Source organism: Wyeomyia smithii, chromosome 3, assembly GCF_029784165.1.
Source record: "Wyeomyia smithii strain HCP4-BCI-WySm-NY-G18 chromosome 3, ASM2978416v1, whole genome shotgun sequence".
Lineage (NCBI taxonomy): Eukaryota > Metazoa > Arthropoda > Insecta > Diptera > Culicidae > Wyeomyia > Wyeomyia smithii.
This window is the reverse complement of record NC_073696.1, coordinates 166,676,501-166,688,908: the sequence shown is the minus strand read 5'-3', so window position 1 is coordinate 166,688,908 and position 12,408 is coordinate 166,676,501. Positions and strand designations below refer to the sequence as shown.

Genomic DNA, 12,408 nt, shown 5'->3' with positions numbered 1-12,408 from the left:
TTAGTTCATATTGATGGACCCCTCGGGCACAAATCGGTTAAACGGTTTTTACAAAAAATGATTTTTGAGCAATTCTTGACCTTTTTATTGATTTATTTCTCTTGAATTTGTCATTGAACCCCCTGCAACCAACACATCGTTTTCAAGAAGAATGATACTCCGTTACGATTCTCTTGGTTCAGTTTAGCCTTTACGAATAGACTTGAATTATTGAGAACTGTAGCAGAGGGTCCAAAGCCCCTGTAAAGGAGGATGGTTGCAACAGCTCTCAACCATGGCTGTTGCGTAAAATCCAATGGTTGAAACCATAAAGCTAAGGTGTTATGCGACCCGTGCTGATGGATGACGTGGTGGGGGGGGGGGGGTTTAAGAAATACCCAGCCTCTAACGGAGCCTGTGGAGTACCAGGGCACCCTTCACAGTAATTAGCCCTTACTGCATCACGCGGGTCACTGATGCAGCGGACTCTTCTTTTCCCAGCGACTCGTGGGAATTTTATGAACGACAAAACTTCACAAAATTCGGCCACCGGCAGCCTTTCTTTGCCGGAACCCATGGACTCATCGGAGCGTAGTCCAACAAAAACAAACGCACCGGGCAGAACGGAGGAGATGGAGCATGAGGATGACCCTCTGCTTCATCCTTAATCCTACTTTCTCCACAAGGGAATGACGAAAGTCAAATGGACTTAGTTCCCGGTCCACAGACAAGGCCCGATGACGAAGGGAAAGCCGAATCATCGGCACCCCTTGTCAAGCGACTTTCAAATGCGCAAAGGCGGCGACTGAGCAAAAATCTTCGCTCCGGTCTCTCGTACGAAGAAGCCAGGAAGCTGGCCCTCCTTCCAACAGAGCAGCCTGCTCAATCGAACCAAGTCGCCGTCAAGCGACAGCGGTCGGACGACTTGGTGTCCCCAAACACCAGTACTAAGTGTCCACAGCCTAAAAAACTGCGGAACGGCACTGGTTTGGGGTCATCGGGTTCGAAGCCGCTCCCGAAGGCCACATATAGGGACATGGTGGGAGCTATAAGCCTTGCGGTTACTTCTGCTACCCACCCCAGCTCCCTACTCACAACGGACCAGCTTCAGGCTGTCCGGACCTCCATCCTCGATCACATTGCGGACCAGGAAAATCCAACCACCAAGCCCAAGTTTAACGGTTGCCATATAAAAAATGGCTTCCTGCAACTTGCCTGTGCCGACAACGACACAATGCAGTGGTTGGAAAGGGAGGTACCTTCTCTCGTACCATGGGAGGGAGCACAACTTCGTGTATACCACATGAAGGATCTGCCGAAGGCCAGACGGTATGTCGGTTACTTCGCGGACAGTGCGAACTCTCCGGACGAGAAGATTCTTCATTCACTCCAGAATCAGAACGACCATCTCTCTACCAAAATGTGGCGAGTCTGTAACCGCAAATTGGTAAAGACCTTGGTCGAACTAGTTTCTGGATATTAACGAAGAATCGGCCAAACTCGTTGAGAGTAGAAATAATGAACTGCACTACGGTTTCGGCAAAGCACGCATCCGAAAGGTAAGCGGAAGGCCGAACGTCACAGGCAGGAAAGACTCCGTCGCAATGTCAGGGAAGGTACGTGCGGGTAACTCCTCCGGGAGTACTCTGCCACCACCCAGGCAAAGCGATCCTGCGAATGGGCTAAAGGTTCGCGTGGGAAACTCCTCCGGGAGTGCCCCACAACCACCCAAACGCAACCCTGCGATTGGGAAGGTACGCGCAGGATGCTCCCCCGTGAGTGCCCTGTCACCACCCAAACAACGCAACCCCGCGGCTGCTCGGACGGTTCCGCCGAAGACTCGCAAGAGTGAAGCATCAACCACCGAAAAGTCGCACCCCCCGGAGTCAAAAACCGTCACAGTGTGCGCGACGACCTTCTGTTGCTAATCGACTGCTGCAACCGAAGCCGAACAGTGAGGAAGAGCAACTTCCATCAACCAGCCAAACCGCTGTTGGCAGCCGTCAGCCAATACCAGGATCATCTTCCGATCCGGACAAAGACGGCAACTTCACTGCAAAGTGAGGAGCCTTCGCTGCGTGCAAGCGAATCTCCATCACGCAAAAGGCGCCTCGGGTGTTCTTTGCAGGAGATTCGCCAAAGAGCAGCTAGCGGCTGCATTCATCCAGGAGCCGTGGATCAACGAATCCAAAGTTCTCGGACTTAACGCTCCTAACGGTAGGTTAATCTACTGTGACACGCAGTCCAAACCAAGGACTGCAATTCTGCTAAATAGAGAACTAAAATTTTTACCTATTACAGAATTTATCCAACGCGACGTCGTTGCCGTCACGGTTGAAGTACCGACAACCAGAGGAAAGCAGGAAATGGTTGTCGCGTCGGCCTACTTCCCGGGCGACCAAGGTGATATACCGCCACCCAAAGTTGCTGCGCTCGTGCGGTACTGCAAGGCCATCAACAAGCCGTTTCTGATCGGCTGCGATGCCAACGCTCACCACACGATCTGGGGCAGCTCGGACATCAACACCAGGGGTGAGTACCTACTTGAATACCTTACTTCTAACGATGTCAATGTATGTAATGTAGGGAATAACCCCACGTTTATCAACGCTATCAGACAGGAGGTCCTTGATCTCACTCTGTGTAGCGCCTCTATTTCTGAAAGGATTAAAAATTGGCATGTCTCCGATGAAACTAGTTTATCGGACCACAGACACATCGTTTTTAATATAGAGGCTAACCCTCTGAAAAGAGAGCTGTTCAGAAATCCTAAGAATACAGATTGGGAATCCTTTAAGGAACACCTGATCGATTCACGAACTTTCAGTTACAGCAACATTCGAAATTCAGTTGACCTGAATTCGGCAGCAAATGATCTACAAAACAGAATCATGGATGCTTTCGACGCTAACTGTCCACTAACACAGCGGTCAGTATGCCGTGACGTACCCTGGTGGAATGATCAACTTAGTGACCTTCGTCGAGAAACTAGGCGGTTGTTCAACAGGGCAAAAGTCACGTCTAACTGGGACGACTACAGGGCGTCCCTCATTAAGTACAACGCCGAGCTACGCAAGGCTAAACGGAAATCCAGAGTTAGTTTCTATGAAAGAATCCAAACTCTGCCGGAAGCTACGCGGCTCCAAAAGGCGATGTCCAAAGACCATACTAACGGTTTAGGACAGGTGAGGAAAGAGGATGGATGCCTCACTGTCACTACCAAGGAAACGCTGGAGGTTCTTATAAACACCACTTTCCTGGATCGACAGAGACCGAAGAACTGAATAGTGATGGGTCACGGCAGGACAATTCGAGACATATGGCGTCTCGGGAGTCCATCCTGCTGGCCCGTCGACTGTTCACGGAAGCTTCAATAGGTTGGGCTCTAAGCTCATTCGACCCTATGAAGTCTCCTGGTCCAGACGGCATACTACCCATCTTTCTACAAAAATCGGCCGCAGTTATCATGTCCGAACTCATCAACCTCTTCAGAGCCAGCTTTATCCTGGGCCATATTCCGGATAACTGGCTGAAGGTGAAGGTAGTGTTTATCCCCAAAGTTGGAAGAAAGGACAAAACCCTACCTAAAACTTTCAGACCCATTAGTCTGACTTCATCGCTTCTCAAGTAGATGGAGAAAATAATGGATAAATATATCCGTGATGAGTTTCTTAAAGGCTCCCCGCTGAACAGGAACCAACATGCCTATCAAAGCGGCAAGTCAACAGAAACTACTCTTCACAGCTTAGTGACGTTGATTGAAAAGTCCCTAAGTTATCAGGAGACGGCGTTATGTGCCTTTCTTGATATTGAAGGGGCCTTCGATAACACGTCCTTTGCATCAATTGATACGGCTCTTTCTCATAAGGGAATCGACCAAACTTCAAGGAACTGGATACACGCAATGCTCTCTAGCAGAGTGATCACAGCAACCTTGGGAGATTCGTCTGTAACAATGTCAGTGATCAAGGGATGCCCGCAAGGAGGAGTTCTTTCGCCCTTGTTTTGGTCACTAGTTGTCGACGCACTTCTCAACAAGCTTTCACAGCTTGGTACGAGGTCATTGGATACGCCGATGACATCGTCCTCATCGTCAGAGGTAAAGATGACGCAACGCTGTCGAGCCGAATGCAAACGGCTCTGAATACCACCATGTCATGGTGTTTACAGGAGGGTCTAAACATAAACCCCTTAAAAACAGTCCTAATTCCATTCGGCAGACGAAGGACGATCTCCATCACTCCTCCAATACTGAATGGAGTTAGACTGGGCTTCAGCAATGAAGTCAAATATCTCGGAATTATTCTGGACAAGAAACTGAACTGGTCTGCACAACTTGATCATGCCGCTAAGAAAGCGATCTCAGCGATCTGGGCCTGCAGAACTCTGTTCGGTAAGACCTGGGGACTGAAATCAGACTTGGCACTCTGGTCTTACAAGACCATTGCCCGACCAAGAATCACCTATGCTGCCCTAGTGTGGTGGCCTAAGGTGAACGAAGTGACTGCGCAAGCCAAACTCAAAAAAGTTCAAAGACTTGCATGTCTTTCGGTTACCAGCGCTATGCGAACAACTCCAACTGCAGCCATGGAAGCTATGCTTTGCCTACTACCTCTACATCTTCATGTGAAAAAGGAAGCAGTGCTTGGCGCTCTAAGGTTGCAAAGGAGGAAAACCATACTTGAAGGGGACCAAATCGGACACCTTCGCATACTTAGGGAGTTCAAACTAACTCCGCTATTAACCACAGTCTCCGACTGGATGGACGTTAGGACCAACATGGATATTCCATATAGAGTGATTGAAACAAACCGCTCTATGTGGAACAATGGAGGGCCTAATCTTCCACCTGGCATCGTCAGTTTTTATACGGACGGCTCGCAAATGGGATCCCTAACGGGATCTGGTATATACGGACCCGGTATCAGGGAAACGTTTTCCCTGGGAAAATGGCCCACCGTTTTTCAAGCAGAGGTATATGCCATATATATCTGCGCAAAAATATGTCTGCAACGCAACTACAGACATGCGAAAATCGGTATATTCTCGGACAGTCAAGCAGCACTACTAGCACTTAAGTCCATCAAATGCGCTCCCAAACTTGTTTGGGAATGCATTGAAACTCTACGGGAACTTTCCCGACAGAATTCAGTTTTTCTGTTTTGGGTGCCCGGACACTGCGGAGTCGAGGGTAATGAACACGATGACTACCTAGCAAGACAGGGATCAGCTCAGCTGTTTATAGGCCCCGAGCCGTTTCTGGGTACGTCCATTTCCGCTATCAAAAGCGAACTACTAACTTGGGAAAGGCTAGAAATAATATCCCAATGGCAACAGGCACAGGGTTGTAGACAAGGCAAACAGTTTATCTATCCGAACCCTGGAACCGCCAGAAAGCTACTTAGTCTAAATCGTAGTGACCTACGGATAATCACGGGACTCCTCACCGGACACTGTCCCGCTTTTTATCATTTAAAGAAAATCGGCGTAGTGTTGAACGACACCTGACGATTCTGCAAATCTGAACCAGAGAGTTCAGAGCATTTGCTTTGCTCTAGCGAAGCTCTTGCTTCCTCTAGGTACAACTTCTTAGGAAGTTACCTTTTAACTCCATACCAAGCATGGAGCTCCCAATCCCAAGCAGGTCATTAGTTTCATCAAATATGTTGTACCTAATTGGGGTACAGGTTTACAACAAAACAGTTCTACTCCATCAATGAGTACGAACAATCCGTAACCTGTGCACAGCAATCGGGGCCCGCCACAAAAGACAATCAGCAAGAATGTCGCAGTGGCATTTCAGTACCCAGTGCCCTTCAGGCATACAGAAGAAAAAAAAAAGAAGAATGATAGAGCTTTCATTTGAATAGAAAAAATTGGCCACCATCTTGAATCTCGCCGCCATCTTGGATTTCATCAGAAAAACGTGTTTTTGAGCAAGTTCGCAACCACCGATTTTAAATTTGACATTACCATTGGAAAGCTGAGAAAAAATGCTTTCAGATACATTTAAAATATTAGGTGAGCATAGAGGTTATCTTGTCATTCTGGTCACTTTTCAAAATCGAGCTTCAAACAGTTCAACGAATGACGCGCGTCCAATATTAAATCAACGCAACATACTGAGCCTGTGGTGTGCGTATGATGTGGACAGTCAGTATTCCTAGTTCACACGCACCCACGCACCGTAATTTTTGAAAAGCCTTTAATCAATTGACTGAATTACGTTAGGTAGCAAACGTACCCTCTTCGTCGATAAGAATTTGCTAGGGATCAAAAAAGTGATGATTCTACTCTTACTTTATTTACGCTGGCATGCGCAATTCTTCTCCGGATTACTCGGGATATACTTGATTCATACCATACCTTGGTATACCATACCTAAGTTTGTTGATAGTAGTTCAATGCATGAAAACAACAGTATATAACAGTAGCAAAAACAACATCAAACATTAATTTGTTTAATTACTGAACACGCGAGAACTGTCCTCCGTACAGGGAACCAAACTTTGTTCTAGCAAAAAAATCGTAGAGAAGCTTAATCACAAATTACGTTACACTCAAGGAGGAGCGAGGGAGTGAAGAAATAAACAATGTGAATGCAGTGAAAAGTGATCAAAGATACGATTCTTTGCTTTACGTACAGACACCAAAGTCACACAGGCATTGGACCATCCACATTCCACGTGGACAACTTTAGGGGGGGGGGGGGTCTTTGTGATGTCCACGATCCATACAAAATTTTGAGAATTTATATGAGAAGTTGTGAGGGAAGGGGGGGGGGGTGTAACAAAATCCTTAAAAATCTGTCCACGTGGAACATGGATGGCCCCTAATATACACAACACACAGACACACGCCACAGGCTCAGCATGATTTGATATTGGCCGCACGTCATGCGTTGTACTGTTTGAAGCTCGATTTTGAAAAGTGACCAGAATGACAAGATCAATGCTCACCTAATATTTTGAATGTATCTTGAAGCATTTTTTCTCAGCTTTCCAATGGTGATGTCAAATTTAAAATTGGTGGTTGCGAACTTGCTCAAAAACACATTTTTCTGATGAAATCCAAGATGGCGGCGAGATCCAAGATGGCCGCCAATTTATTTCTTCTTCAAATGAAAGCTCTATCATTCTTCTTGAAAACGATGTGTTGGTTGTAGGGGGTTCAATGACAAATTCAAGAGAAATAAATCAATAAAAAGGTCAAGATTTGCTCAAAAATCATTTTTTGTAAAAACCGTTTAACCGATTTGTGCCCGAGGGGTCCACCAATATGAACTAACCAAAGTGGTTTTCTCATTTTTTCGCTACTTTCAATCATTTAGACATAAAAGTATTCTTTTTGAAAGACCTTATGTCACCAGTGGGACGGTTTCAGTGAGAATTGCTGATATAAAAAAAAAATCGAATGTTTTTCTGATATACTGATTCAATATCTGCAAAACAAGAGAAGTTAGAAGACGTGTTTTTGGCATAGTTTTTTTTTTGAAAATTTTATCTACAACTCTGTTGAAGACACCATTTTTCTAAAGCGTAAGACGGAAGAGTTACCCAAGCAGCACACATTGTTGCAATGAAGCAAAGGCAACTCTCAATGCAGCATTCAAAGATTGTAATAATTCGCATCCGTTACTTTTATCCAACTTGTAAATAACCGAAAAAGCGCAAGAGGTGGAGCCTGTATGCAACTAACAGTGCTATGTGAAATCATCATCTGCATTGATAGTCGTTGCAGTATAGGAAGAAAAGAGAGGAGAAAAAAATTTAGTTTGTTTACCTTTACTCTCATAACTCTTCGGTCGCGAAGTTTCATATAACTACATACATTTTAAAAAACCTCAAATATATCGAATTTTTTCTCTACTTACGCTTCTGATAGGTATGTAATTCTACCTGCGATTCAAAATTTACCGTGCAAAAAATGCTTTTACTTCGTAATTATACACGCGCCTTTTATAAAGTTTTGTAAAAGAAATTTTATGATTCAAACTCGCCAAATTATGAACAATGTTTTGGGAAACGATAGTTCAGAAAACCTTGCTCAGTGGATGTGCAGTGTTAATTATGCAAAATATAGAATAACAAAACCACATTTCCAACAATAATCATTTATCATTCATTTATATTAAAGATGGCTGTTTACTGTGTGGTAATTTTAGCAAATATATGGTTTAACGAGATGTTGCTATACATTTTCATCACTGGTTTGCTTATCTTAGAAGAAAACATTTGTGAAACAACAATATGCAACATCATGTGACATTATCGTTATTTAAAAGCAGTTGTCAAATGTGCAGTTGGAAATAGACTGCAGAAAACTATTGAGCAACTTCTACTGTTCAGTTACGCGATTGATACACGTAAATAACAAAATGTTGCTCAATTCGTTTAAATTTCTTTAGAGCAACCGGAAAAGTTTCTTGCACCGTTAAAAAAATTTTAAAACAACAAATATTGAGTAGTCTCATTTGAAAACATGTTGCAAGTGCTACTTGGGTATATTTTGCAGCGTTCCTAACGGTGGAACTAACACTTGTTGTCACTCTTTAAAGTTTTTTACATACTATATTTCCTCTAAAGATAGCATATCAATTAAACCAATATTTAGAGAGAAAATATTGGTACCATTGTGCATGGTTTTAAATTTTACCACTGCAAATCCTGATCGCATCCAGCCAACTGTTTAATGTACAGGACAGTTACGGGGCTAGCACTACGATCCTACTGACACTAACAGTCTTTCCCGAACCGAGACTCGAACCTACGACGACTGGCTTGTTAGGCCAGCATCGTACCTCGAGACCATCTGGGAGTTCTGGTATAGCACAAACATCAAAAACAAACAATTTCAGTGCAGAATTGCTACCCTAGTTTAACTACATCGCGAAAACGAGTTTGACATAATGCTTATCAACCGTGCATTTTTAACTTCCGTATCCGATATGGTAATGCTTACCGTTTTAACTCGCATTTGCTCCTTGTTCAATATCGTAGCTCCACTTAATATGTCCTGCTGAGAAGCGTCAGCCTGTACATAATGTCCGAACTGATGATCTTTAAACGCATTTAATTGTAAAATTTTGTGTTCATTTAGCTTTGGTTTCATGAAGTCATCAGGGTCATCATACAAGACATTACAAAAATCACTACTTTGACGTGAGTGGTTTTCTGATACTCCTGAATCTCGACTTTCAGCTGAAATCACAAAATATTGTCAGCCCAAAAATGTATTAGAACATCAATTCTATTACCTACCCGCATCAGAGTTTCCAAACATTCCAATTCCAGATTTCGTTACTTTTTGATTTTTTAGGTGTTTACTTTCGTGTTGAGAATCGTTATTAGCTACTACACATGTGGGTAATTTGATTAATTCGTTATGTGCAACAATTTCTTCGATGCCGAGAAAATTTGATCTTCTCTCGCATGTATCCTTTTTTATATGTTTGGTAGAGTTGATTTGTTCAATATAATCTTCACTATTCCTACTGCAACATTCAATAGGTTCTACAGTTTCTTGAACGATTTCAGGTGGTGGTGGGGGTGGTGGTTTCTCTGTAGGCGGCTGTAGCTTATTTAGACCTATGATAAGTACAGTGTTATCACCAACGGACACATTATCCTCAGTAACGATAGCGAAAGGCTGCTTCATATCAACATTTTCATAGAAAGGAATAGGTATTGTCTTTGGTACTTCATAGTATGGCTCTATAGATTTTGGCACCTGGTAATAGGGCTCATCGACATTTGAAAGTTCCGGAGCTAGGGATTGATTTTCGACGTTTTTAATGTTTTGATAAATTGGTTCATGTATATTTTCACACATCGGTGTTAATTCACTGCTGTCTATTTCTTGGAAAGCCATTTCTAGTGCATCATCAAGTATCTAATTTGATTGAATATATCAGATAAATGCATTAGGTGAAAAATCAGAAAAAGCATGTCAATTATTTTTAAGCTGCTTATGAATATTCCAAAAACTCAAGCATGCGTTTAAAAAATGAGTTTAAGTGCTTGCGCTCTCCATAACCAGTATTTTTATAATTGAGCGATTCCATGGAAAATGTGTCGATTTCAATATTTTTTTAACTATTAATTTTTGATTTGGCTGAAACTTTGCATAGAAATTCCTACGGGATATTAATGTCATTTTGTGTCAATTTTTGAAAAGGGATCGTGTAAAAAAGTAGTTATGCCTTGGGCACAGTTGTAGAGTTGTTTTGTTCTTCCGAAAAAATACACCTTTTTAGAAAAAAAGAAAACGAAATAATAACAGGGTATCGAACGGCTGTACTATAAATCTCAATAGAAAAACTATTTTTTAATCTATAAAATGTTAGCTAAACATGGATGGTTGTCTGATCATGGAAAAATAAAAATTAGAAAAGGTAACATTGTCTAATAAAATCAAAGTGATTGAGGATGAAGATCCCTACCTACTTCATTGACTTTATGCAATGGATTGGCTCAGATAAAAAAAAAATCGATATTTATTAAGACATATCACTTATTTCACTGACATGATTCTAAATGATAATTGACTCGGGTGACACTCAATATCACTTTGAAGAGAGTGAGCGTGAAACTGCTGTTGTATCATTTTCATTTTTCTGTGTCAAAATTTCGCAACAATAGCTCATAATAAACACAAATGACAATCCCGTAGAATTTACTTGAGAACTGTAGTGGAAAATATTCACATAACTTTTCCGATAACTATAACGTGAAAAATATTTTGAGTGTAATTCCGTGCGTGGCTCGTTATTCCGTGCACTTCGTATCAGAATGTTTAAAATATTTTAAATATAGGAAGCTTTTTCAAAAAGTACGTTTGAAGATAATTTTCTGTATAAAGTAAAACACCTCAATACCGCGTTACGGTATATATATTCTCAGCTTTTCAGGAAAATTATTTCATTTCTTTTCCTCAGAAAACCTAATTCTTTTACGATGTATATTTCTTCAGAAACACAAAACTATCTACAACTTTGCCGAAGACATCACACCGATCAAACAAGCCGTTGTGGCTCTAAAATTATACGTAACCATCAATACCTTTTCACATGAGCCCTTTTCATAAATTACTCGTGAAAAATTACTTATAGTACAAAATAAGAACATCTGTGCAAAATTTCAGCCAGATCGAAAATGATCGATTAAAACGGTTGCCGTATGCTGTATGGAATTGCACAATCCGTGTTTGAATATCATGATATGATTAATGTGAGTAGATAAAATTAAAGAAAAATAGTAATTTACGGAAGCACGGTTATTAAGAATAATTGAAAAAGTGCAAACTTCTAAAACTAAACACAGTAAAACAAACTTGTATGTGGCATTGAATCCGATTGTAGCAAAAGACAGAATAGAGGAAGGACCAACGAAATAATAATCGAATTATGGCCGATAAACTTGAAATCTACATATTTGGGAAAATCTCGAAATTATGTCTTTTCACTGTCTACCTGTTAACTTAACTTAACGATGACTGTCACTTTTGAAAAACTGGTCGAAAGAACAGCTAACGCAATCATGAAAAGTAAAATTATCAAAGAAGGGAAGTAAAGCAGAGCTTGTTTTTGACTGATTCGGTGGTACCCAAAGTTGATTTAAAGATTAAAGGATTAATATCGCAGACAGAGAAAGCGATGTCGACTGAAGATAATTTTGTATTCTCTATTGGGACGAAACTTGAAACGGAATGGATCTTGCTTTCAGGCAGGCTTGTAAACGGTCACCAGTTTCATCTGATTTCACTTCCTTCCTTAGCGTGCGTCACAGTCAGCTTTCAGTCGTGAATGTAAAACAACCAGCGCTGCTCACAGAAAGAACAGGATGGTCAATCGGCACTCGCGCATGTTGAGAGATATTATTGCAAGATCAATGATACAAGTAATTTTCAAAATCGCCGCACACAACGTAATACTCATTTTTAGAAAAATTTGTAATTGCCCGATCAGAAGGGCAAAAAAATTGTAACGGAAGCTGTTAGTTTGTTATGAGAAGGGTTGTGTTTTCAATTTGATCCCGTTAGGTGTTAAAATAACAGAATTTGTAACAAAAATGATTCCACTAGTATCAAACCCATATCAAGCTTTGTTAATAACGTATCAGCTTTCTAAAAAAATAAGATAGCATATAGAATAGTATAATAACAACCATTGTTAGAAATAACAGGTTTTGATAGAGATGAAAAATCTGTTAGACTTGTTTCAGAACAACTTCATTTCAGAATTTGTTATCTTACTCATTCAGATTCAATTTCGTTATCAACACCATATGGGAAAATACAAAATCGTATCAAAATTTGTCATTTGTATCTCGTGTTGATAGAATTTTTTAATTTTTCAGTTAGGCGACATCCATAAATAACGTAACGCAAAAAAACCAAATTTTTGGACCCCCACCCCCCATATATAACGAA

The 12,408-nt window shown here is 41.5% G+C and overlaps 1 protein-coding gene across 3 annotated transcripts in view; it reads right to left on the bottom strand.

The window, feature by feature from the left end:
- LOC129732477 (uncharacterized protein CG43427) overlaps nucleotides 1-12,408 on the bottom strand; it is a 219,100-nt gene that overhangs the window by 76,677 nt on the left and 130,015 nt on the right. For all 3 annotated transcript variants that reach the window (XM_055693385.1, XM_055693388.1, XM_055693387.1), the window contains exons 8-9: nucleotides 9,240-9,870; nucleotides 8,941-9,179 (exon numbers count right to left, since the gene is read on the bottom strand). In XM_055693385.1, coding sequence (XP_055549360.1) covers nucleotides 8,941-9,179; nucleotides 9,240-9,870 — 870 coding nt within the window. The remainder of the gene's footprint in view (nucleotides 1-8,940; nucleotides 9,180-9,239; nucleotides 9,871-12,408) is intronic.